Raw genomic sequence first — 24159 nt, forward strand, 5'->3', positions numbered from 1 at the left:
AAGTAAATATTTTCATGGTTTATCTTTATTTAGGACAGAAAACTCAAGGAATTGGAATCCTGGCCATACAATTAATAGGACTTTATTTTCCAGTCTTTTTAAATCCATCTTTAGTTTAAGATGAACTATAACTTTTTGTTTCTTACCTAACATCTGTGAGAATGTGCAGAGCTTAGTGTTTGTTTGTTTGTTTTGCTTTTTAGAAGGTGTTGTTTGCTGTTGTTTATTTTGTAGTGCTGAGGATTGAACCCAGGGCCTCAGGCACACAAGCATTCTATCTGTATCACTGAGCTATATCCATACCCTGGAGCTTAGGTTTCAAGAACAGTCATTCTAAAGTACTAGTGGTTAGGATTTAATGACTTCATCTGAAATGATTCTTGTTTCAAGGTTCTTTGTGGTTATTCTATACTTTGACACAACAGAATCCTTTTAAAAGGATGAAAATAACCCATTCAGGTATAGAAAATACAGATTTTGATGCTCCATTTAATATATATGATTCATTTTCTCAGTTTTTTTTTTTTTTTTTTTTTTTAATTTTTTATTGTTGGCTGTTCAAAACATTACATAGTTCTTGATATATCATATTTCACAATTTGATTCAAGTGGGTTATGAGCTCCCATTTTTACCCCATATACAGATTGCAGAATCACGTCAGTTACACATCCATTGATTTACATATTGCCATACTAGTGTCTGTTGTATTCTGCTGTCTTTCCTATCCTCTACTATCCCCCCTCCCCTCCCCTCCCCTCCCCTCCCCTCCCCTCTTCTCTCTCTGCCCCCTTTACTGACATTCGTTTGTCCCCCTTGTATTATTTTTCCCCTTCCCCTCACTTCCTCTTGTATGTACTTTTGTATACCTCTGAGGGTCTCCTTCCATTTCCATGCATTTTCCCTTCTCTCTCCCTTTCCCTCCCACCTCTCATCCCTGTTTAATGTTAATCTTCTTCTCATGCTCTTCGACCCTACTCTGTTCTTAGCTACTCTCCTTATATCAAAGAAGACATTTGACATTTGTTTTTTAGGGATTGGCTAGCTTCACTTAGCATAATCTGCTCTAATGCCATCCATTTCCCTGTAAATTCTATGATTTTGTCATTTTTTAATGCAGAGTAATACTCCATTGTGTATAAATGCCACATTTTTTTTATCCATTCATCCATTGAAGGGCATCTAGGTTGGTTCCACAGTCTAGCTATTGTGAATTGTGCTGCTATGAACATCGATGTAGCAGTGTCCCTGTAGCATGCTCTTTTTAGGTCTTTAGGGAATAGACCGAGAAGGGGAATAGCTGGGTCAAATGGTGGCTCCATTCCCAGCTTTCCAAGAAATCTCCATACTGCTTTCCAAATTGGCTGCACCAATTTGCAGTCCCACCAGCAATGTACAAGTGTACCCTTTTCCCCACATCCTCGCCAGCACTTGTTGTTGTTTGACTTCATAATGGCTGCCAATCTAACTGGAGTGAGATGGTATCTTAGGGTGGTTTTGATTTGCATTTCTCTGACTGCTAGAGATGGTGAGCATTTTTTCATGTACTTGTTGATTGACTGTATGTCCTCCTCTGAGAAGTGTCTGTTCAGGTCCTTGGCCCATTTGTTGATTGGGTTGTTTGTTCTCTTATTGTCTAATTTTTTGAGCTCTTTGTATACTCTGGATATTAGGGCTCTATCTGAAGTGTGAGGAGTAAAGATTTGTTCCCAGGATGTAGGCTCTCTATTTACCTCTCTTATTGTATCTTTTGCTGAGAAAAAACTTTTTAGTTTGAGTAAGTCCCATTTGTTGATTCTAGTTATTAACTTTTGTGCTATGGGTGTCCTATTGAGGAATTTGGAGCCCGACCCCACCGACTGTAGATCGTAGCCAACTTTTTCTTCTATCAGACGGCGTGTCTCTGATTTGATATCAAGCTCCTTGATCCATTTTGAATTAACTTTTGTGCATGGCGAGAGAAAGGGATTCAGTTTCATTTTGTTGCATATGGATTTCCAGTTTTCCCAGCACCATTTGTTGAAGATGCTATCCTTCCTCCAATGCATGCTTTTAGACCCTTTATCAAATATAAGATAGTTGTAGTTTTGTGGATTGGTTTCTGTGTCCTCTATTCTGTACCATTGGTCCACCCGCCTGTTTTGGTACCAGTACCATGCTGTTTTTGTTACTATTGCTCTGTAATATAGTTTGAAGTCTGGTATCGCTATACCGCCTGATTCACACTTCCTGCTTAGCATTGTTTTTGCTATTCTGGGTCTTTTATTTTTCCATATGAATTTCATGATTGCTTTCTCTATTTCTACAAGAAATGCCGTTGGGATTTTGATTGGCATTGCATTAAACCTATAGAGAACTTTTGGTAATATCGCCATTTTGATGATGTTAGTTCTGCCTATCCATGAACAGGGTATATTTTTCCATCTTCTAAGATCTTCTTCTATTTCTCTCTTTAGGGTTCTGTAGTTTTCATTGTATAAGTCTTTCACCTCTTTTGTTAGGTTGATTCCCAAGTATTTTATTTTTTTTGAAGATATTGTGAATGGAGTGGTTGTCCTCATTTCCATTTCAGAGGATTTGTCGCTGATATACAGGAATGCCTTTGATTTATGCGTGTTGATTTTATATCCTGCCACTTTGCTGAATTCATTTATTAGCTCTAATAGTTTCTTTGTAGACCCTTTTGGGTCTGCTAGGTATAGAATCATGTCATCTGCAAATAGTGATACTTTAAGTTCTTCTTTTCCTATTTTGATGCCTTTAATTTCTTTCGTCTGTCTAATTGCTCTGGCCAGTGTTTCGAGAACTATGTTGAACAGAAGTGGTGAGAGAGGGCATCCCTGTCTTGTTCCAGATTTTAGAGGGAATGCCTTCAATTTTTCTCCATTCAGAATGATGCTAGCCTGAGGCTTAGCATAGATTGCTTTTACAATATTGAGGTATGTTCCTGTTATCCCTAGTTTTTCTAGAGTTTTGAACATAAAGGGATGCTGTACTTTGTCGAATGCTTTTTCCGCATCTATCGAGATGATCATATGGTTCTTATTTTTAAGTCTATTGATGTGGTGAATAACATTTATTGATTTCCTTATATTGAACCAGCCTTGCATCCCAGGGATGAATCCTACTTGATCATGGTGCACAATTTTTTTGATGTGCCTTTGTATCCGAGTGGCCAGAATTTTATTGAGGATTTTTGCATCTAGGTTCATTAGAGATATTGGTCTGTAGTTTTCTTTCTTTGAAGTGTCTTTGTCTGGTTTAGGTATCAGGGTGATGTTGGCCTCGTAGAATGAATTTGGAAGTTCTCCCTCTTTTTCTATTTCCCGAAGTAGCTTGAAAAGTATTGGTATTAGTTCCTCTTTAAAGGTTTTGTAAAACTCTGCTGTATACCCATCCGGTCCTGGGCTTTTCTTAGTTGGTAGTCTTTTGATGGTTTCTTCTATTTCCTCAATTGATATTGGTCTGTTTAGGTTGTCTATATCCTCCTGACTCAATCTGGGCAGATCATATGACTTAAGAAATTTATCTATGCCTTCACTATCTTCTAATTTATTGGAGTATAAAGATTCAAAATAATTTTTGATTATCTTCTGTATTTCTGAAGTGTCTGTTGTGATATTGCCTCTTTCATCCCGTATGTTAGTGATTTGAGTTCTCTCTCTTCTTCTCTTCGCTAGCATGGCTAAGGGTCTGTCGATTTTGTTTATTTTTTCAAAGAACCAACTTTTAGTTTTGTCAATTTTTTCAATTGTTTCTTTTGTTTCGATTTCATTGATTTCAGCTCTGATTTTAATTATTTCTTGCCTTCTACTTCTTTTGCTGTTGTTTTGCTCTTCTTTTTCTAGGATTTTGAGATGAAGTATGAGATCATTTATTTGTTGGTTTTTTCTTTTTTTAAGGAATGAACTCCAAGCAATGAATTTTCCTCTTAGAACTGCTTTCAATGTGTCCCATAGATTCCGATATGTTGTGTCTGTGTTTTCATTAATCTCTAAGAATTTTTTAATTTCCTCCTTGATGTCTTCTATAACCCATTGATCATTCAGTAACCTATTGTTCATTCTCCAAGTGATATATTCTTTTTCCTTCCTTCTTTTATCGTTGATTTTCAGTTCCATTCCATTATGATCAGATAGGATGCATGGTATTATCTCTACTCCTTTGTATTGTCTAAGAGTTTCCCTGTGACATAATATATGATCTATTTTTGAGAAGGATCCATGTGCTGCTGAGAAAAAAGTGTAACTGTTTGATGTTGGGTGGTATATTCTATATATGTCAATTAAATCTAGGTTATTAATTGTGTTATTGAGTTCTATAGTTTCCTTATTCAACTTTTGTTTGGAAGATCTGTCCAGTGGTGAGAGAGGTGTGTTGAAGTCTCCCATGATTATTGTATGGTGGTCTATTAGACTCTTGAACTTGAGAAGAGTTTGTTTGATGAACATAGCTGCACCATTGTTTGGGGCATATATATTTATGATTGTTATGTCTTGTTGGTGTATGGTTCCCTTGAGCAGTATGTAGTGTCCCTCTTTATCCCTTTTGATTAACTTTGGCTTAAAATCTATTTTATTTGATATGAGTATGGATACTCCTGCTTGTTTCCGAAGTCCATATGAGTGATATGATTTTTCCCAACCTTTCACCTTCAGCCTATGTATGTCTTTTCCTATCAAATGCGTCTCCTGTAGGCAGCATATTGTTGGGTCTTGTTTTGTGATCCATTCTACTAGCCTGTGTCTCTTAATTGGTGAGTTTAAGCCATTAACATTTAGGGTTATTATTGAGATATGGGTTGTTCTTCCAGCCATATTTGTTTATTTATGTTACTAAACATGGTTTGTTTTCCACTTTGATTATTTTCCCCCCTTTAGTGTCCTACCTCCCACTGTTGGTTTTCATTGTTATTTTCCATTTCCTCTTCCTGTAATGTTTTGCCAAGGATGTTTTGAAGAGATGGTTTTCTAGCTGCAAATTCTTTTAACTTTTGTTTATCGTGGAAGGTTTTAATTTCATCTTCCATCCTGAAGCTTAATTTCGCTGGAAACACAATTCTTGGTTGGAACCCATTTTCTTTCAGTGTTTGAAATATGTTATTCCAGGATCTTCTAGCTTTCAGAGTCTGTGTTGAAAGATCAGCTGTTATCCTGATTGGCTTACCCCTAAATGTGATCTGCTTCCTTTCTCTTGTAGCTTTTAAAATTCTCTCCTTGTTCTGTATGTTGGGCATCTTCATTATAATGTGTCTAGGTGTGGGTCTCTTATGATTTTGCACATTCGGCGTCCTGTAGGCTTCTAGGATTTGGCGTTCTGTCTCATTCTTCAAATCTGGGAAGTTTTCTCGAATTATTTCATTGAATAGATTGCTCATTCCTTTGGTTTGAAACTCTGTTCCTTCCTGTATCCCAATGACTCTTAAATTTGGTCTCTTGATGTTATCCCATATTTCTTGGATGTTCTGCTCATGGTTTCTTAACAGTCTTGCTGAGCTGTCTATGTTCTTTTCAAGTTGATATACTTTATCTTCATTGTCTGATGTTCTGTCTTCTAAGTGTTCTACTCTGCTGGTAGTATTCTCAATTGAGTTTTTAAGTTGGCTTATTGCTTCCTGCATTTCTAGGATTTCTGTTTGTTTGTTTTTTATAACCTCTATTTCCCTGTATAGTTGATCTTTTGCTTCTTGGATTTGTTTATGTAATTCATTGTTGAAGTGATCTTTCATTGTCTGATTTTGCTGTCTGATGTCTTCCTTGAGACTCCAGATCATCTGAAGCATGTATATCCTGAATTCTTTATCTGACATTCCATCAGCTGCAGCTATTACCTCTTCTAAAGTTGAGTTGACCTGCAATGCTTGTGGTCCTTTCTTTCCTTGTCTCTTCATACTGTTCGCGTTCCTTTCTTCTTGGTGAAACTGTTGTGCTATTGAATTTTCCCCCTATATATTTATATTGGTCTTGTATAGTTGCAAAGTCTCCCTCGCAGGCACGGGCGGCGGCTCTGCCGCTCCGCCAATTGGGGCAATGTGCCTACCATGCCGGCAGGCCGCTGGGCCTGCTCTGCCAGTCGGTAGCAGGTCCGCCGTCCTTGCAGGCGCGGGCGGCGGCTCTGTCCCTCTGCGGGCCGCTAGGCTTGTTCTGTCGGTGGTCGCAGTTCTGCCTACTTTGCAGGCGCAGGCAGCGGCACTGCCCCTCTGCAGGCCTCTGGGGCTGTACTGCCAGTGGGTCGCAGGTCCGCCTACTTTGCAGGCGTGTGGGGGGGGGCGGCTCTACCCTTCCTCAGGCCACTGGGCCTGTTCTGTCTCTCGGTTGCAGGTCTGACCTGTTCTGATGGTGGTCTCAGTTCCGACTACCTTGATGGCGCGGGGGGGAGGGGGCGGCTCTGCCTCCCAGCAGGCCGCTGCTCCTCTTCTGCCGGTGGGTCGCAGGCCCGCCTACCTTGCAGGAGTGATTGGAAGCTCTGTCCCGCCGCGGGCCACTGGGCCTTTTCTGTCGGTGGTCACCCTTCCCCTACCTGGCAGGCGAGGGGGGTGGGGGGCGGCTCTGCCCCTCAGCAGGCCGCTGGGCCTGCTCTGTGTTTGGTCCCAGTTCCCTCTACTATGCCGGCGCAGGGGGAGGGGGCGGCTCAGCCTCTCAGCAGGCGGCTGCTCCTCTTCTGCCAGTGGGTCGCAGGCCCGCCTACCTTGCAGGAGTGATTGGAAGCTCTGTCCCGCCCTGGGCCACTGGGCCTTTTCTGTCGGTGGTCACCCTTCCCCTACCTGGCAGGCGAGGGGGGTGGGGGGCGGCTCTGCCCCTCAGCAGGCCACTGGGCCTGCTCTGTCTTTGGTCCCAGTTCCCTCTACTATGCCTGCGCAGGGGGAGGGGGCGGCTCAACCTCTCAGCAGGCGACTGCTCCTCTTCTGCCGGTGGGTCGCAGGCCCGCCTACCTTGCAGGAGTGATTGGAAGCTCTGTCCCGCCCTGGGCCACTGGGCCTTTTCTGTCGGTGGTCACCCTTCCCCTACCTGGCAGGCGAGGGGGGTGGGGGGCGGCTCTGCCCCTCAGCAGGCCGCTGGGCCTGCTCTGTCTTCGGTCCCAGTTCCCTCTACTATGCCGGCGCAGGGGGAGGGGGCGGCTCAGCCTCTCAGCAGGCGACTGCTCCTCTTCTGCCGGTGGGTCGCAGGCCCGCCTACCTTGCAGGAGTGATTGGAAGCTCTGTCCCGCCCTGGGCCACTGGGCCTTTTCTGTAGGTGGTCACCCTTCCCCTACCTGGCAGGCGAGGGGGGTGGGGGGCGGCTCTGCCCCTCAGCAGGCCGCTGGGCCTGCTCTGTCTTTGTTCCCAGTTCCCTCTACTATGCTGGCGCAGGGGGAGGGGGCGGCTCAGCCTCTCAGCAGGCGGCTGCTCCTCTTCTGCCAGTGGGTCGCAGGCCCGCCTACCTTGCAGGAGTGATTGGAAGCTCTGTCCCGCCCTGGGCCACTGGGCCTTTTCTGTCGGTGGTCACCCTTCCCCTACCTGGCAGGCGAGGGGGGTGGGGGGCGGCTCTGCCCCTCAGCAGGCCGCTGGGCCTGCTCTGTCTTTGGTCCCAGTTCCCTCTACTATGCCGGCGCAGGGGGAGGGGGCGGCTCAGCCTCTCAGCAGGCGACTGCTCCTCTTCTGCCGGTGGGTCGCAGGCCCGCCTACCTTGCAGGAGTGATTGGAAGCTCTGTCCCGCCCTGGGCCACTGGGCCTTTTCTGTTGGTGGTCCCGCTTCCCCTACCTGGCAGGCGAGGGGGGTGGGGTGCGGCTCTGCCCCTCAGCAGGCTGCTGGGCCTGCTCTGTCTTTGGTCCCAGTTCCCTCTACTATGCCGGCGCAGGGGGAGGGGGCGGCTCAGCCTCTCAGCAGGCGACTGCTCCTCTTCTGCCGGTGGGTCGCAGGCCCGCCTACCTTGCAGGAGTGATTGGAAGCTCTGTCCCGCCCTGGGCCACTGGGCCTTTTCTGTCGGTGGTCACCCTTCCCCTACCTGGCAGGCGAGGGGGGTGGGGGGCGGCTCTGCCCCTCAGCAGGCCGCTGGGCCTGCTCTGTCTTCGGTCCCAGTTCCCTCTACTATGCCGGCGCAGGGGGAGGGGGCCGCTCAGCCTCTCAGCAGGCGATTGCTCCTCTTCTGCCGGTGGGTCGCAGGCCCGCCTACCTTGCAGGAGTGATTGGAAGCTCTGTCCCGCCCTGGGCCACTGGGCCTTTTCTGTCGGTGGTCACCCTTCCCCTACCTGGCAGGCGAGGGGGGTGGGGGGCGGCTCTGCCCCTCAGCAGGCCACTGGGCCTGCTCTGTCTTTGGTCCCAGTTCCCTCTACTATGCTGGCGCAGGGGGAGGGGGCGGCTCAGCCTCTCAGCAGGCGGCTGCTCCTCTTCTGCCAGTGGGTCGCAGGCCCGCCTACCTTGCAGGAGTGATTGGAAGCTCTGTCCCGACGCGGGCCACTGGGCCTTTTCTGTCGGTGGTCACCCTTCCCCTACCTGGCAGGCGAGGGGGGTGGGGGGCGGCTCTGCCCCTCAGCAGGCCGCTGGGCCTGCTCTGTCTTTGGTCCCATTTTCTCAGTTTTAGTCCTTTTCTTTGACATTAGAAAACGTAGGCAATAAGATCTAATAAGGTCTCTCCAGCTGTGCCATTTTTTCCTTGCATTTTAATGAAGTGTCTGATGCTTTGATCTCTGATTAAAATTGCTATATAGGAGCTGGGAGCAGTAGCACACACACCTGTAATCCCAATGACTTGGAAGGCTGAAGCAGGAGGAAGACAAGTTCAAAACTAGCCTCAGCAAATTAGCACAACCCTAAACAGCTTAGTTAGACCCTTTAAGAAGAAGAAGAAGAAAAAAAAAATGCTATATGATGATAATGCAGTTTGTTCATTGGGACCAAGGAATGTAGCACTTAATCTTATCTTTCTCAGTGACTTTTCAAAATGAAAAATAAATCAATACATTATGTATAGTAGATATAGAAGACCACTTTAAAGTACAGTATATATTTAAATAGAATATCTTCTCTCCATTAGATCCTAACCATCAAGAATTTGATCTTAGGACTGGGGTTGTAGCTCAGTGGTTAAGCACTTGCCTAGCATGAGTGAGGCCCTGGGTTCAATTTTTAATACCACATAAAAACAAATAAAATAAAGGCTAAATTATTTTTTAAAAATAGAATATAATCTTAAAGTTTTAATAATTGGCCTAAGATTGTGGGTCTAAAGTTTGAGTAATAAAAGAAAAAGAATATTAAATAGAACTTTCTATCAAGTCATTGACTCATAGGCTCCCACCTAAACCTCTCATTGGTTTATTTAGATTCAGACAAGAGCTGTTTGGCATTAGGAGCACTTGTTTAGATCTAGGTGGCCACCTCATCCGAAAGGATGATTGATTTAATGAAGGCTGTCGGGCAGTTGCACAGAGCATGAGTTTAAAGTGTCACGTTGCACCAGTTGTCCAACACCTGACCCCCAGTTATGTTTTAACAATCCCAGGGTGTCTACCTCTGAACCAGTCCGCAAACACCTTCCCTTATAGGCCTTGTCCTTTAGGATGCTGGAGCCTGGTGAACAACCAGCATACTTCTGGGGCATAGCCACTTCTACTATGGACTCTTCATGCACCAGGCCTGGTGATTTTCCCCTGCCAGGAACCAGTTCACTCTTGTGGGGAGGTGGGGTGGAGGAGTTATCTAGATATCTCCTCAATCCTAGAAGCTGCCCTGATACTAAAGGATTGAGGTTCTAGGCAAGCTTTCTTCAGTATAGCAGAGTATTGTGCTCAGCCTGGTAAGGAGAATAACTTGCATATTGAGTGCTAGAGTCATACAGCTGGTAAGTAGCTAAGCTAGGATTCAAACCCAGGAATTTCAGCTCCACTCGTATTCTAGGTGAAGTGGTCAAGCCCCTGACAGTCTCCAACCAGCAGGAAAACTTCCTCTCTGTTGTACACTCCTAAGGGTAATCTCTTTCAGGAGAGTCAGACCATGTCTTATGTCTCTCCCCCCTTCCCCACTGTGAAAGCAAGTGCCACCACACCCACATAAAAGTATTTTTTTCTTAACTGTATCCTCTTGGCTGTTTTCACTGTTCCTCCACACTCTCAAAAATAGTATTTTATTTCTAAAAAATGCTTTTGTAAGCCAAGTATTGTAGTACATGCCTGTAATCACAGCAACTTGGGAGGCTGAGGCAGGAGGAGTTCCAACCTAGCCTCAGCAACTTATTGAGGTCCTAAGCAGTTCAGTGAGACTCTGTCTCTGATAAAAATAAAAAAGGGCTGGTGATGTGGCTCAGTGGTAAGCACCCCTGGGTTCAATCTCTCGTACAAAAAAAAAAAAGCTTTTTTAAGGATTGGAAATGTGGCTCAATTAGGTAGAGCACTTGCCTACCAGGTGTAAGGCTATGTATGGGTTCAATTCCCAGCACCTCAAAAAGAGTTTAAAGAAGTAAAACAGTGCTTTTGTGGTGTGATTTGGGAGCCAGCCTCCATTTATAATGTAAAAAGGTATGCATTCTGAATTCCAAAAAATGATTGCTAGTACATTTGTGAGCCAGGTGCAGTGGTGCAGGCCTGTAATCCAAGTGGCTTGGGAGGCTGAGCCAGGAGGATCATGAATTCAAAGCTAGCTTCAGCAGCCGGCAAGGTGCTAAGCAACTCAGTGAGACCCTGTCTCTAAATAAAATACAAAAAAAAAAAAATAGGGCTGGGGATGTGGATCAGTGGTTGAGTGCCCCTGGGTTCAATCCCTGGTATAAACAAACAAACAAACAAACAAAATGACTGCGAGTATATTTTTGGAACATAGTTTGTTCTCTGTTGATGGCACATATTTTGATTTTTCTTCTTTCATGCTTTCTTGTTTGTGGGCAACATTGCAGCTCCACATTAAGCCCTTCCTTTCTTGCTTTTCACTGCTTTATTCCTGGTCAGTTACTTCACTAGCCTGAAGAGCTGCTGCCACACGCAGGTTTTCTGGAGAATGCCCACAGGCCCCACTGGTCTGTCGGTATGGAATAGACAGCACATTCTTTCTCATGCCACACCTTAGCTATAACTTAAAAATTTTTTTTTTTATTGTATGTAGATCCTTGCTGGCACATTACTGAATAATTTTGTTGAACCTGCTTAAGAATTCAGAGAAACTGTTGAGTGGCCACTGGAGGAAAGATCTTATCATATACCTGGCATAAGTACTTTCTGCTGGGGACTCCCTCACAATATGTGAAACCCTTAGTGACCTGTGGCCTTGTGTTAGAGGAGATTCAGTTCTGTGATCAAGATGAACAACACTGTTCATCTGTATTGGGCTTAGTAAACATGGGGGTAAGGTTTGCAAGTTTCTCAGGGACAAAGAAGGTGACAAAATTCACTACACTTATTCTTAGCTAAAATTGAATAGACAAGAAAGGCTTATCTTCTTACTGAGCCCACACTAAAAAGGAATCCCATTCTGACAGTCATGAGAATTCTTACTGTATTTGAGTCAAAACACCAAGGAGATCTTTTTTCAGTATCTATTCTTACAGAATTTAGACAGAATATATTACTTATCAAAAAGCACTTGATATATGGTGTTTTATTTTTTCAAAAGTTTGTGAAAACCTATTTTTATTATCCAAACCAGTAAATACTATAGGGGAAAATGGGGATATTACCCTCCAAAACAGGTTCCTATTTTATTGAGTAAATTCTTTTCATGGAGTTAATTTTTTTAAAAAAATCATTATTTAGTATTATAATCTGAAGTTTATTTCATCTTGACCTCTATAATTCTTGATCATAAACACATTCTCCCCTTATTTGGAATCATCCTGACCAGGTGCACTCTCATCACATCCACTCAGTCATATCGACTGAGTCATCTGTTCTCCAGGATGTCCCCTCCTCCCTGCTGCTATCTTAGGTCAGACTCTCATCATTTCTTGCCCAGATTGCTACATTAACCTATTCATTGATCTCCCTACCTTTAGTCTTTTCCTCTCTAATCAGCTCCCCCATGCTGCTGTCCAAGTCATTTTCTGAATGGCAGAAGGTGATACTATTTCCTTGACTTAAAATTTTACAGTGACTCTCACTGAAATTTAAGAATAATAAGCCTTACCATGAAATGTTTGGGAAATTTAGGTAGAGTTCATTAAAAAGCCTTGAGTTGATGCCTGGATCAGAGCAGGGCCTCAGTCTATGTTACTGCCTCTCCTTCCCCCAGAGAACCCACGGCAGCAGCAGAGTTCAGTGTAAAGTTAGCCCAGACCTGGACGGATGGTGGTTCTGCTGCAGAAACACTAAAACGAGGGTGGGCCAACAGTCCCACCAGAATCCACAGCCAGTCCTACTTTGTTGAATGCCCTGGAGCTTAGACACAAGATGAGATTGGTCTAGCATCCAGTTAGTTCCCTTAGTGTTCCAGAAAGAAAGACTTCTCCTGAGAAATGCAAGCTGAGCCCATTTGTGCCCAAGCTTTTGTAACTTTAGAGTAAGAAAGAAATCTCTGTAAATGCATTCTTCTCAGCTTTTATATTATCTTGTTTTGGTTTGTTTTTAGTTTCCTAGTAAAATTTTCTTTGACAAGCTTGAACTTTTTCTTAAGTGAACCAAGGGGAAGAGAGAGAGAGATGTTACAGTGGGCACAGTTGGGATTGCTGCTGTTGTCTCACCTCTACATTTCCAGGAAGGACTACTTTTTCTCATTTCTCTTGTCTTCAGACAGTGGGAGTTTAGCAAAATCATGTATTGAGATGATCACACAACACAGCACAATGGGGTTGATAATGTCAAAATGTATGTGAATCTGTGTTGATTTCATGATATTTCCAATTTTTAAATTCAGTTTATTATTTTCTTTAACTTTTCTCTTCTATGAAAACTTGAAATTTGTGCTATAAATACAACATTCTAACAAGTCCTTATTGAGTGCCAATTAAGTTAATTTTTTTTTATTCAGGTAATTTTGTTTACCATATAAAATATCACAAATACAAGGAAAAGCAAATATATGAAAGAGAATTATTTACATGGTAAAAAGCAAAACAGAGCTTCATAGTAATTTATTTGTAATTTTGATCTAACAAATGTGAAAAAAATGGTATATTTTAATGAAAAATAAAATATAATTGATAACTTTCTTATTGTTTTTTCTGTTCAGTAAAGAAATTTTATTATAGGCAAGCGGCCAAGAGGGTAAGAAATAGTACTTTCATGGTTGACTTCATTGTCTTGATTCAGTTTGGCTTCATCAAATCTCATTCACCTCATATTTTATTACAGGCATATTCTGTTCACATTAGAACAATGTCCTACGTTTTTGTAAATGATTCTTCTCAAACTAATGTGCCCTTGCTACAAGCCTGTATTGATGGAGACTTTAACTATTCTAAACGGCTTCTGGAAAGTGGCTTTGACCCAAATATCCGTGACAGCAGAGGCAGGACAGGCCTTCACCTTGCAGCAGCCCGAGGGAATGTAGACATCTGCCAGCTGTTGCATAAATTTGGTGCTGACCTTCTAGCCACAGATTACCAAGGAAACACAGCTCTTCACCTCTGTGGCCATGTGGATACCATCCAATTCTTAGTTTCCAATGGACTCAAAATTGATATATGGTAAGTTCTTTGTAGATTTTGAAGTCTAGTAATTTTTTATCATTAGTCTTTAAACCAGTGGTCTAATCTCAAGAGTCTTGATTTTGTTTCTTCATTGATCAGTTGTAATGACAGGTTCAGGAAAGCATTGAAGACAGTGAGATCTTGTTAGGCAAGTGAGAGAACAAGAGACTAACTTCTAGATTTATGCTGAAGCAGTATAATTTTTTTCTGTGAAAATTGTGGCTAGTTTCTACTAATTAATTGCATAATTAAGATGGGGAAAGAAGGAAAGAAGGTAACCTATTGTGAGCTAGACTGTGTTGCTTACGTTGCAGTTCATTTCATCCTCAGAACCAATAGCTTTTAAAGTAATTTGTTCTCTTCATTTTATACATGAAGGAGTTGAGAGGAGATCACACAGCTATGAGGGACAGAGCTGGAATGTGAACTTAGTTCCTGACTCCAAAGTTCATTTGCCTTCTGTCACATAATGTACCAACTTCATAATCTCTCTGGGGCTCAGGGTCTTTGGACTGAGGAAGTTTGGTGAAGTAATGGGTTTTTATTTGATTTAGTAATAGCCTGTTTCTTGAATGAGAAAGATGTCAGGCCACCTTTAAAACTGAGTTTGAGGTTTAAGTGACAGTTACTTGTCCTGGTTTATTGATGCTGCAATGCTCCTGAACCTGAACAAGACAGTAAATGATTCTGTTACTGCAGGACAGAATGTGGTGGGAATTAACTGTAGGATTCAGTGTGTTAGGGTTCTGTCTTGGTACAACTATTAAATAGCTGAGTGAACAAAAGTAGCTTTTTAAAAAATTCTTTTAAGATTTTAAAAATATATTTTCTCCCCATAAAATGTGTCTAATAACAGTGAGTCTAGAACTAGACTGTCCCATAAATCTCTGAGATGTTCTCTTTTTATTTACTGTCATTTACCCATTCTTTTGCTTGTGGATTCTCCTTTTCCTTTTCCCTGGAAGGAAGAAAGTAGGTTGATTCAAGCATCAGCTTCTGGCTTGAACATTGGCTGTGCTACAAAGTTAATTTTGAGTTAATTGATCCCATTTCTTCACTGAGATCTAAACAAGTAAGAACTAACAGGATAATATAACTGCTTATATATCTTTATTTTTATGAATTTTCTTAGCAATCATCAAGGTGCTACTCCTTTAGTTCTGGCAAAGCGCAGGGGAGTGAATAAAGATGTCATCAGATTGCTGGAATCTTTGGAAGAACAGGAGGTAAAAGGATTTAACAGAGGAACCCACTCAAAACTGGAGACCATGCAGACAGCTGAGAGTGAAAGGTACTTGATATATAATTTTTTAAGGGGCAAGTCACTAAGTACCTGGATCTTTTGTAGGACCTCGGTGAATTTGGTTTCTTTGCTCTCAAGTGCAGGGTTTGACTTATCTTTGAACTCTATATAGGTCTTTAAGAATTCAGATTACAATTGAGAAGCTTTTAACAGAAAGTACTTATGTGCTCCATGCACATAATGTTCAGCCAGCCACCTGCTATATTGGCAGTACAAGGGAGAAGAGGTAGTTAAAATCTGAATCTGACAGAAGGAAACAGGAATTTGAGAATTTTAACTACAGATCACAAAAAGAATCAAATTTCAAAAAAGGAAGAGAAAGATAAGACTGAGAACTTGGACAATATTAGAAAGATCAAAAAGATAGTTTCAAGGGTAGGGAAGTAGAATTGAGAAATAAGAAGAGGGAAAATAAGATAAGACTGAACACACGCACAATTCAGTCATTGAAAGTGGCTTTCACAGGAGTTAGAACTAATAAAAGTTGGGTTTCTCTAAGTAATTGAAGCTAAGATGTGGTGACTGATGAGGTCCTAAGTATCTCATCACTTTTCATCTGGAGGCAGCAGAGAACATGGTTCAGGAAGTTTTGAAAAGGTGGCAAATTATCTTTTGTGCGGCCTCACTGGCTCAACAAGGGAAGTCAGTAGGCCTGGCCTAGTTTTTAGTAGCATGCAGTTTGGTGGATCACCCTTGAGTTTTGGCCTCTACATTATACAGTGGGGTGAGAAGGGTGATGAGCTTACTACTGTTTGTTCCCAAATTTTTCTGTAGAATACAAATACAGCTGTTCACTTAATATCTGGTTGACCAGGACTTCACTTTAGTGTGACACCAGTCACTTAGACCATTGGGATCAGGTATCTGTAGGTTCTAAATGAAATGTTTTTCATCATCAACCTTCCTTCATCTGATTTCTTTGCACCCATGATTGCCTTCCTCCTCCTTTCTGTGCTGGCTGGTATACTACGGGGGACCATTAAATGCCACTTTCAAGCTTAGGTCTACTTTGTTTAGATACTTTTACTCATTTTTTATTATCCTAAAGCAATTTAAGATAATAAAGTTCTCATGCTCTTCATGTTACCATCAAAAACTGACAAATTTTAGATAAACAAAGTTAAAGATGCATTTGCAAGCCCTTTTCTCTCACCTGTACGCTCTGGGTCAACAGTGTCGTAAGCACTTTAGCAATGTTAGCTATTCTTTGTTAAAGGTCATGTTCCTTTAAGATAAGTTGAAATTTATCTTCACCTTTCTAAAATAAATTACATTATTTTAAGCTTCTTTACTATGAAAAATGTCCAAGAATGTGTTTTTACTTGGTGTATTTTTGAGACCTTTATTTTGTTAATAGCCAGTTTCCAGGATCCTTTTTTATCAGAAATACACTTTTAGCTTTTTTTTTTTTCCTTTTTAATTACTTGACTAAGAAGTGATTAGTTGCTAAGTGGCTCAATACCCCTGCTTTTTTTCACAAACCTGTCATTTAAATTCAGCATGAGAATTTGTATTATTTACACGTTTGCATAAAGCCAATTCTTCAAAAATTAAATCATTAATACTTTTATTATCTAGCTTTCTTGCCTTATTTAGACCCCGAAGTGTCATGGTACAAATGCAGTGATTGAGGCTTAAATTAAATTTAAAGGAGTGTCATTAGGAAAATGTACATCAAAACCACAGTGAAATATCACTTCACATCTACTAGGATGACTATAATCAAAAACACAGACAGGGGGCCGGGGCTGTAGCTCAGTGGTAGCATGCTTACCTGGCACGTGTGAGGCATTGGATTTGAACCTCAGCACCCCATAAAAATAAATAAATAAAATAAAGGTATTGTGTCCATCTACAACTAAAAAACAAAAAACAAACAAAAAAACAGACAGTAATAGGTGTTATGGAGGATAGGGAGAAATTGGACCTTCACTTTGCTGGACAGAACATAAACTAGTGCAACCACTTTAGAAAACAACCCAACAATTCCACTTCTAAGTGCATACCAGAGACAACTGAAATCATATGTTCATACAAAAACTTGTGTATAGATGTTCATAGCAGCATTATTCATAATATCCCAGACATGGAAAGCATCCACAAGTCTATCAACTGAGGAAAGAATAAACAAACTGTCACCTGTTCATTGAATGGAATATTATCCACCAAAAAAAGATGAAATCTGATACATGCTCCAACATGAGGCAGTATTGAAAACATACTGCATAGAAGCCAGGCACACAAGGCCACATATCATATGATTCTGCTTATACGATATTTCCAGAACAGGCAAATCCACAAAGACAGGAAGTAGGTTAGTGGTTACAAGGAGCTTCGGGGAGGAGCAATGTGGAGTAACTGATTGGTACAGAGTTTCTTAGAGAGGTGAAGAAAACGTATTGGGATTAGGTGGTGGAGATAGTTTACAACTTTGTGAATGTACTAAAAGCCCCTGAACTGTATAGTTTTAAAAGATGAGTTTTATAGCATGTGAAATCATGTCTCAAGAAAGGTAGGAGAAAGAAGTTTAAAGGGATTAGCTAGCATACAGCATTATGGCTCAGCTGGGTGCTAACATATTCTAGGGCAGAAGATGAAGGAAGGTTTTAAATGCTTTAATACAGTGTTTTCCTTGGGGTTCCCAGATACATAACCTAACTTCTGTATAAGGGCCTATAGATGAAGTTGTTGAATAACATTTTTCTACTCCTACATAGTATCCTAAGGTTAATTTAGTTTCTTTTTTATTATAGAGTTAAGTATAGATAACACATGTTTAAAACTAAAGATTAAACACACACACACACACGCACACAATTACACTAGAGTCAGGTAGCCTCCAAACAGTGGAAAGCATTTCATCGGATAATCTCTCTATCAAAAATTCTGATTGGAGGCTGGGGTTGTGACTCAGTAGTGGAGTGCTTGCCTAGCATATGTGAGGCACTGGGTTTGATTCTCAGCACCACATATAAATTTAAAAAAAAATAATAAAGGACCATTGACAACTAAAAAATATTTTTAAAAAAAATATGATTGGGCTGGTCATGGAGGTGCATACCTATAATACCAGTCACTTGGGAGGCTGAGGCAAGAGGATCACAAGTTCAAAGCTAGCCTCAGGAACTTAGTGAGGCCCTAAGCAACTTAGCAAAACCCTGCCTCAATATAAAAAAATATATTGAGGATGTGGCTGAGTGGTTAAGTGTCCCTGGGTTCAATACCTAGTACCAAAAGGAAAATCTGATTTTGGCTGAGCTTCTTGATCTCCTAGAGAGTGCTCACTGAATTCTCATTTGATATCTTACATCTTTGAGTATGAAAGCATGTCAGCTTAGACAGTCAAAAAACTTCATATAGGTCAAACTAAACCTGTCCTGAACTTTATCTGCTTATGGTTAACACTTGTTCAGGTCTTCTCAATGTTCTAATCTTTGAAACTTGTTTGTTCTAATGTTCCCATATTATTGTAGATCCATGTCTGGTTTCCATGTCTGGGATATTATGAATAATGCTGCTATGAACATCTATACACAGTATAAACATCTATATACAATTCTCATATTATTGTAGAACCCTACTGAAAATGTCTTCTCTTATTTAGAGATGAAGCTGCTTCCACCCCACCCTCCCAGTACTGGGGTTTGAACTCATAGGTGCTATCCCATTGAGCCACTTCCCCATCCCTTTTATTTATTTTTAAAATTTATTTATTTTTGGTACTGAACCCAGAGGCACTTTACCACTGAGATATATCCCAAGCCCTTTTTTATTTTTTATTTTGAGACAGGATCTCAATAAGTTGCCAGCCGAGGTTGGCCTTGAATTTGCAATCCTCCTTTTTCAGCCTCCTTGGTTGCTAAAATTACAGGAGTGTATCACTGTGCCTGGCTGAGAGCAAGCATTTTTAATATGAAAAGAGTTTGGATGTTGAACAGACTGGCCCATGAGGAAGGCACCTGGCTGTGACTAGAGAAGCCCTAATACCAATAAAGGTTAAAGGACCTTTCATTAACAGTGCCAAGAAGTAAAATAATGTTTTAGCATTAAAAAAACTGCTAGTTTTGTATATTTTCATAGTTCATGGTAAATAAGACTCTAAAGACATTGTTTTGTTGTTTTTATTATTCTGTGCCTAGATAGTTGGAGGAATGTGAAAAGAAGGGGTATAGGAAGGATAGTAATGAGCTTTTCTAACTAATAGAGAGTTCATGCCTAAGATTCTCATCTTTATGGCTTTAATCTAAATGATACCATGTTGTAGGGCCTGCATGTTGTGACAGAACTATGGGTGCTGATCTCATAAAGCTTTCAGTTCATAATAGTGCTTTCTTCAAATACCAAAGTAGACATTCTGTTTTCTCTCTGGTGGTCATATTTCTCAATGACAGTGTTTTAAATATCAGAATCGGTGTTTTGATAGTATTTGCACTACCTTATTCAATATTATTTTATAAGACAAGGCCAAAACCACTAGGAAGAAACTATTAAGAATTCCTAATGACTGGACCAGTCCACATGTACATCAGACTGAGAAATAAGCTTCCATTGTTACAAAATTACATTTGAAGAAGTAATTCCTTCATTGATCAGATTATTGAACTAAAATTAATTAAAATTCTCATTCAACATTTACATTCACACACTTATATGTAAATGCTTATTTTCATTCTCATAAAATTTCAAATTAGGAGTTTTCATTTTGAATCTTCTAAATATTAAGTGTGTTTATATCTTGATGAAAACAACTCATTTGACCTATGTCAAGACTTCCTCTTGGGACATATGATTAGGATTTTTAATTTGATTCTGCTAGATACTAACCAAGAAATAATCGCTGCAGTTTCTCAATTTATAGGTTGGGGTAGACTGTCCAGATACTGTGGATATGGGAATGATCAGGGAGGTAGGTGAGAGCATATACATAAGTCAGTTTTTTCCTTGTAACTTTCGTATTATAAGTTTGGCCTTTTGTAAATAACATGATTTACTGTTTTATGTTTTTGAAATGGGTGAAATGTGTCTTTCTTTGTCTTTCCACAGTGCCATGGAAAGCCATTCTCTCCTCAATCCCAACCTACAGCAAGGTGAAGGAGTCCTTTCCAGCTTTCGAACCACATGGCAGGAGTTCGTAGAGGATCTGGGCTTCTGGAGGGTCCTGCTCCTGATCTTTGTCATTGCTTTACTGTCTCTTGGCATTGCCTACTATGTGAGCGGAGTGCTGCCCTTTGTGGAAAACCAGCCTGAACTGGTGCATTAAAGGAGCTAAAGGAGATGAGGCAAATGCTTATTTCTTGGCTCCCAACATTGATTCTCAGTTTCTGAAAATTTTTCTTAGTTCAAGGCAGCGAGAGCTGAACATTTCTTTTTATGCACTTTTACTTATTGTAATTCTTTTAGAAGAATAATGTGTTCATTTGAACTTCATACTATAGTCAAGTATAGGGCATCCTAATGCTACCTCTCACTCAACCTGACTTCTTAAGAAAATCTACTCATAGCCTGTTTGATAAAAACATGGAAATGACTAGAGAATAGAAGCTAAGGGAAGAGGGTAGGAAGTCCTTTGGATAGAAATCCTGATCTTGGACCAATTGAAGTATCCAAAAAGAAAAAAGTGTTCTTTTTATGAATGGTTTAGGTGGTGGTTTTAGTTTTGTTTATTTTTGCGAGAGTCCCTTTTTCTTTTTATTTACTTTTTCTGGGGAGAGGGCAAAACCTTTCAACTTAGAGTACATTTGAAAAATCTTGTATAGCAAATTAATATTGTTAGAATCTGTTTGGTTTATTTCAATATTTTGAAGTCTAGTCACAAACCAAACAAAACTTTTGAAAGGAACTATATTTCCTTCAAAACTGATTGATTTAATCTTTGCTTTAGGGTGATTCTGGTTTGTTATAAACTACTTTGTTTGTTAGTATCTGAAAAAATCAACTTAAGGAGTTCACTTTGCTCACTTTCTAATTTCCTCTGGTGTATATATTAGAGGTATCCTGTTCATCAAAAATGCAGTCAGCAAACTCTTTTTCTACTGAATAGTTAGCAGGGGAAAATAATTCTCATATTTAATTGTCACTAGAATTCTGTAGTGCTATTTCCGTGAAAACGTCAGTTCTATAAGCTAGCTGTGTTGTCACAGTTGTATCATAATTATTTAATGTGGAGTCCTATTTAGAGGCCTGTCAGACTTTTTGTCGCAGTCCCATCTACGTCAGTAATTCTCCTACAGCAGGAACGGGTGGAATACTCCTCAGTTAACAGCCCTGAGCCATACTGTGCTGAGTGTCATCAACTCTTTCTGACTGCTAACATCATGTACATTGATATCTGGCCCCCAAACTATATTGCAGCTTTCAGCAGTGTGTTTGAAGGCCTCTTTTGTTAATGTTTCTGTATGTATAAATCACTTCTTAGGTTATTACAAAAGAATCTGAATGCTTAATAATTGTCCATTGAGTGAAGTCTGAAAATTGTAGTGAAAGAATTAATGGCTTTATTTTCTAGAACAACAGCATCTAAGCTACTGCTAGTTGAATTGTTGCTAGAACCAGAAATTACAGTTAGTGTAGAATTGGTACTTCTGTGATTCTTTTCGCTTCTTGGTATTTCCTCCTTTGTATTTATATATCTGTTATTGAGGTTTTTTTCTTTCATATGGCTTTATCCTCCCTTAAAGAGCTATTTTAAAATTCCTGCTTTACTGTTTGTTTTAAGATCAGCTTGCAGAGTCTTGCTTTTAGGTTAGATACAAACAAAGTTAAACATACTTGGTATAGCAAAAAAAGAAAAAAAAAAGAACCAAAGTATATTCAGAATGAAAGCTTTGGAATTAGTTTTACATTTGTTTGTAAACCTAAATAAAACTGGTCAATATATGTAAATATATTACACTTTTTAAAGATTAATGTTTCCTTTTCAGTGCCGATTTCTTTGTATTGTCTGCATTCAGCATTAAGTAAAACCACCAATAAAATATTTATAAATCCTTAGTCACAGTCCGCTTTCTTAGTGGATCATGGTTTTTCTTTTTATTTCAGGACTTTGTAATGGATTGCAGTTGGCTATTTGAAAAACAAAGCTTTTTTTAAAACTGATATAAGAGATAGCTAGACTTTCATGCATGCTTTATAAATGCTCCAAAACTAATTTGAGTGAATTGCTTGTGGATTTAAAGAGTGATAATAACTAGCATGGTTAAGCCTACCATTAGACAAAGTCACTCACCATGCCTCATCTCATTTCATTCTCTTACCCCATAGGGCCCGACATGTCCCCGTTTTATAAGATGAGAAAGCTGTCACAGGGAAGGTTAAGTAATTCATCCAGCCCAAGGTCACACAGTCAGGCCATGGTGGAGCTAGGATTCCAGATTGAGGCTCTATCCCCAATTAGAAGTTGGCTCTTTCCTCCCACTCCACTGTCTGTCACGAAACTGGCAACCGTACTGCGTTTATTTAGAGCCTCACCTGCTGCCATCCCCGCAGGGCATTACTAAATTTTCCACTACTGTTCCTATATTCTTTTCCTCCTGTGATACATCATTTTACACATGCTCCCAGTGTTGCAGCCTTTAACATTCAAGCTCAGACCCTGGCATATTTAGAAAACGTTGCCTGGTCAACCATGGGCTGCCCCCTTCTCTACCTGTCAGTTTCCACCACTGCCACACTCAGTGTGATCAAATTTATTTGCATTTTATGACCTGTTCCTCTGTAAACATGATTTTTTTTTTTTTTTAGATATGTCACTGTAATCATAGGCTTAGTGAAAGCAGAGCCTTCATCTATTTTTACATCCCTTCCTGTCCACATGCATCATATAAAGCTTTTTGACACAGGTACTGATAGCATTACTTTGCCTTTCACTATATTTTTTTTATTTCAGATTAAATAGGTCTTTCTTTTCACATGTCCCCCCCCCCAATAAGTTGCATGCATATCCTGTGCTAGTCTTTATAACTCAGTGTGCCTGCAGCATGACAGACAAACTACGCCAGCTGGTCCTGTTTAGCCAGCCCCTTACCTAAAGATTGTGCAGGTTCCCCCCAGCGGCGCCTGTACAGGTTCACCACCTGGTGCAGAAGTCCTGGAGCATTATTTACCTTCTAGTTGTTTTTGGTGGTGTTGGTGTTTGTTTAAACCTGACCTTAGCTTTGTACTTGTGAAATTGTTTACATATGTATCAAAGTGCTTTCAGTTACAAAAATCAAACTCCAAATTGGAAGCAGCTTAAACCATAGAAAGTACATTGCTTCATAATACAAGAAGTCCCATCAGTAGGGTTGACATAGTCCAAAAGCCTGTAGCTTAGCTCCCCTGTGCTTTGGGTGGTGTTCTTCTGATTACATTCTCCAGTTCTGAAGTGAGTGCAGAATTTTCAGGTATCACATCCATTTATAACTAAGTAAAGAAGAAGAAATTATCTTTTTTTTCTTTCCTTTTGGTACTGGGGATTGAACCCAAGAGTGCTCTACCACTGAGCTAAATTATGCCCAGCCCTTTTCATCTTTTATTTTGAGACAGGATCTTGCTATGTTGCCAAAGGTGGCCTTAAACTTGAGATCCTCTTGTCTTGAACTCTCAAGTAACTGGGATGGTAGGCATTTGCGGCAAAAAGAAACCATCTTTACTGTGATTTCCTCCTAGAATACCCTGCTTCATTGTCTGAAATTACATCATGTACCCTAATCTGGAATCAACCAGTGTGAGGCATTGGTTGACTTTAGGCTTTAGTTAGTCATTGGTGGCATAGGGGAGGTAGAATTCATTTGATTGACTTGGACCAGTGATTTTAGAAATGATTGGGGCCACTGTTGGTAATTAGTGGCGAGTTTGACACAATAAAGAATTGTTCTATAACATGCATGATTTTTTAGTATTCTTTGGAACATTCATATGCTAAGAAAACAAAAATAAGAATTATTACAGTTATCTGAGACCAAACCCCAACTCCCTTTACATTTTAAAACAAAAATAGTTTTTAATGTACCACGAATTTTCTTAGAGTACAACCACCAAATAATTAAAGGAAGATTCCACTTTATTTTGTTCAAGACTTGACCAAGAATTGTATCTGTTTCAAAAGTCTTAATATTGTCAGTAGTGCTACTGATGATAATTAAGTGACCAACATGATTCTATTACATGTATTGACTTGTTTGTTCTAATGTAGTTTGCCTGAGCATTTACATATTGAAAAACACATTTTATTATAAATTACTTTCATTGTATCTTGCCTCTATATTACCTGCTTTTTGTGGAATAATTT

At 40.4% G+C, this 24159-nt stretch overlaps 1 protein-coding gene across 1 annotated transcript in view; it reads left to right on the forward strand.

Annotated features, from left to right (window-relative positions):
* The window catches only part of Ankrd46 (ankyrin repeat domain 46), a 34913-nt gene extending 13021 nt beyond the window's left edge, over positions 1–21892 (forward strand). The window contains exons 2-4 of the mRNA XM_027952423.2: positions 13251–13585; positions 14721–14879; positions 19935–21892. Coding sequence (XP_027808224.1) covers positions 13275–13585; positions 14721–14879; positions 19935–20151 — 687 coding nt within the window. The 5' untranslated portion in view covers positions 13251–13274 and the 3' untranslated portion in view covers positions 20152–21892. The remainder of the gene's footprint in view (positions 1–13250; positions 13586–14720; positions 14880–19934) is intronic.
* The last annotated feature ends 2267 nt before the right edge of the window (positions 21893–24159 follow it).

The sequence above is a fragment of the Marmota flaviventris genome, chromosome 15, assembly GCF_047511675.1.
Source record: "Marmota flaviventris isolate mMarFla1 chromosome 15, mMarFla1.hap1, whole genome shotgun sequence".
NCBI lineage: Eukaryota > Metazoa > Chordata > Mammalia > Rodentia > Sciuridae > Marmota > Marmota flaviventris.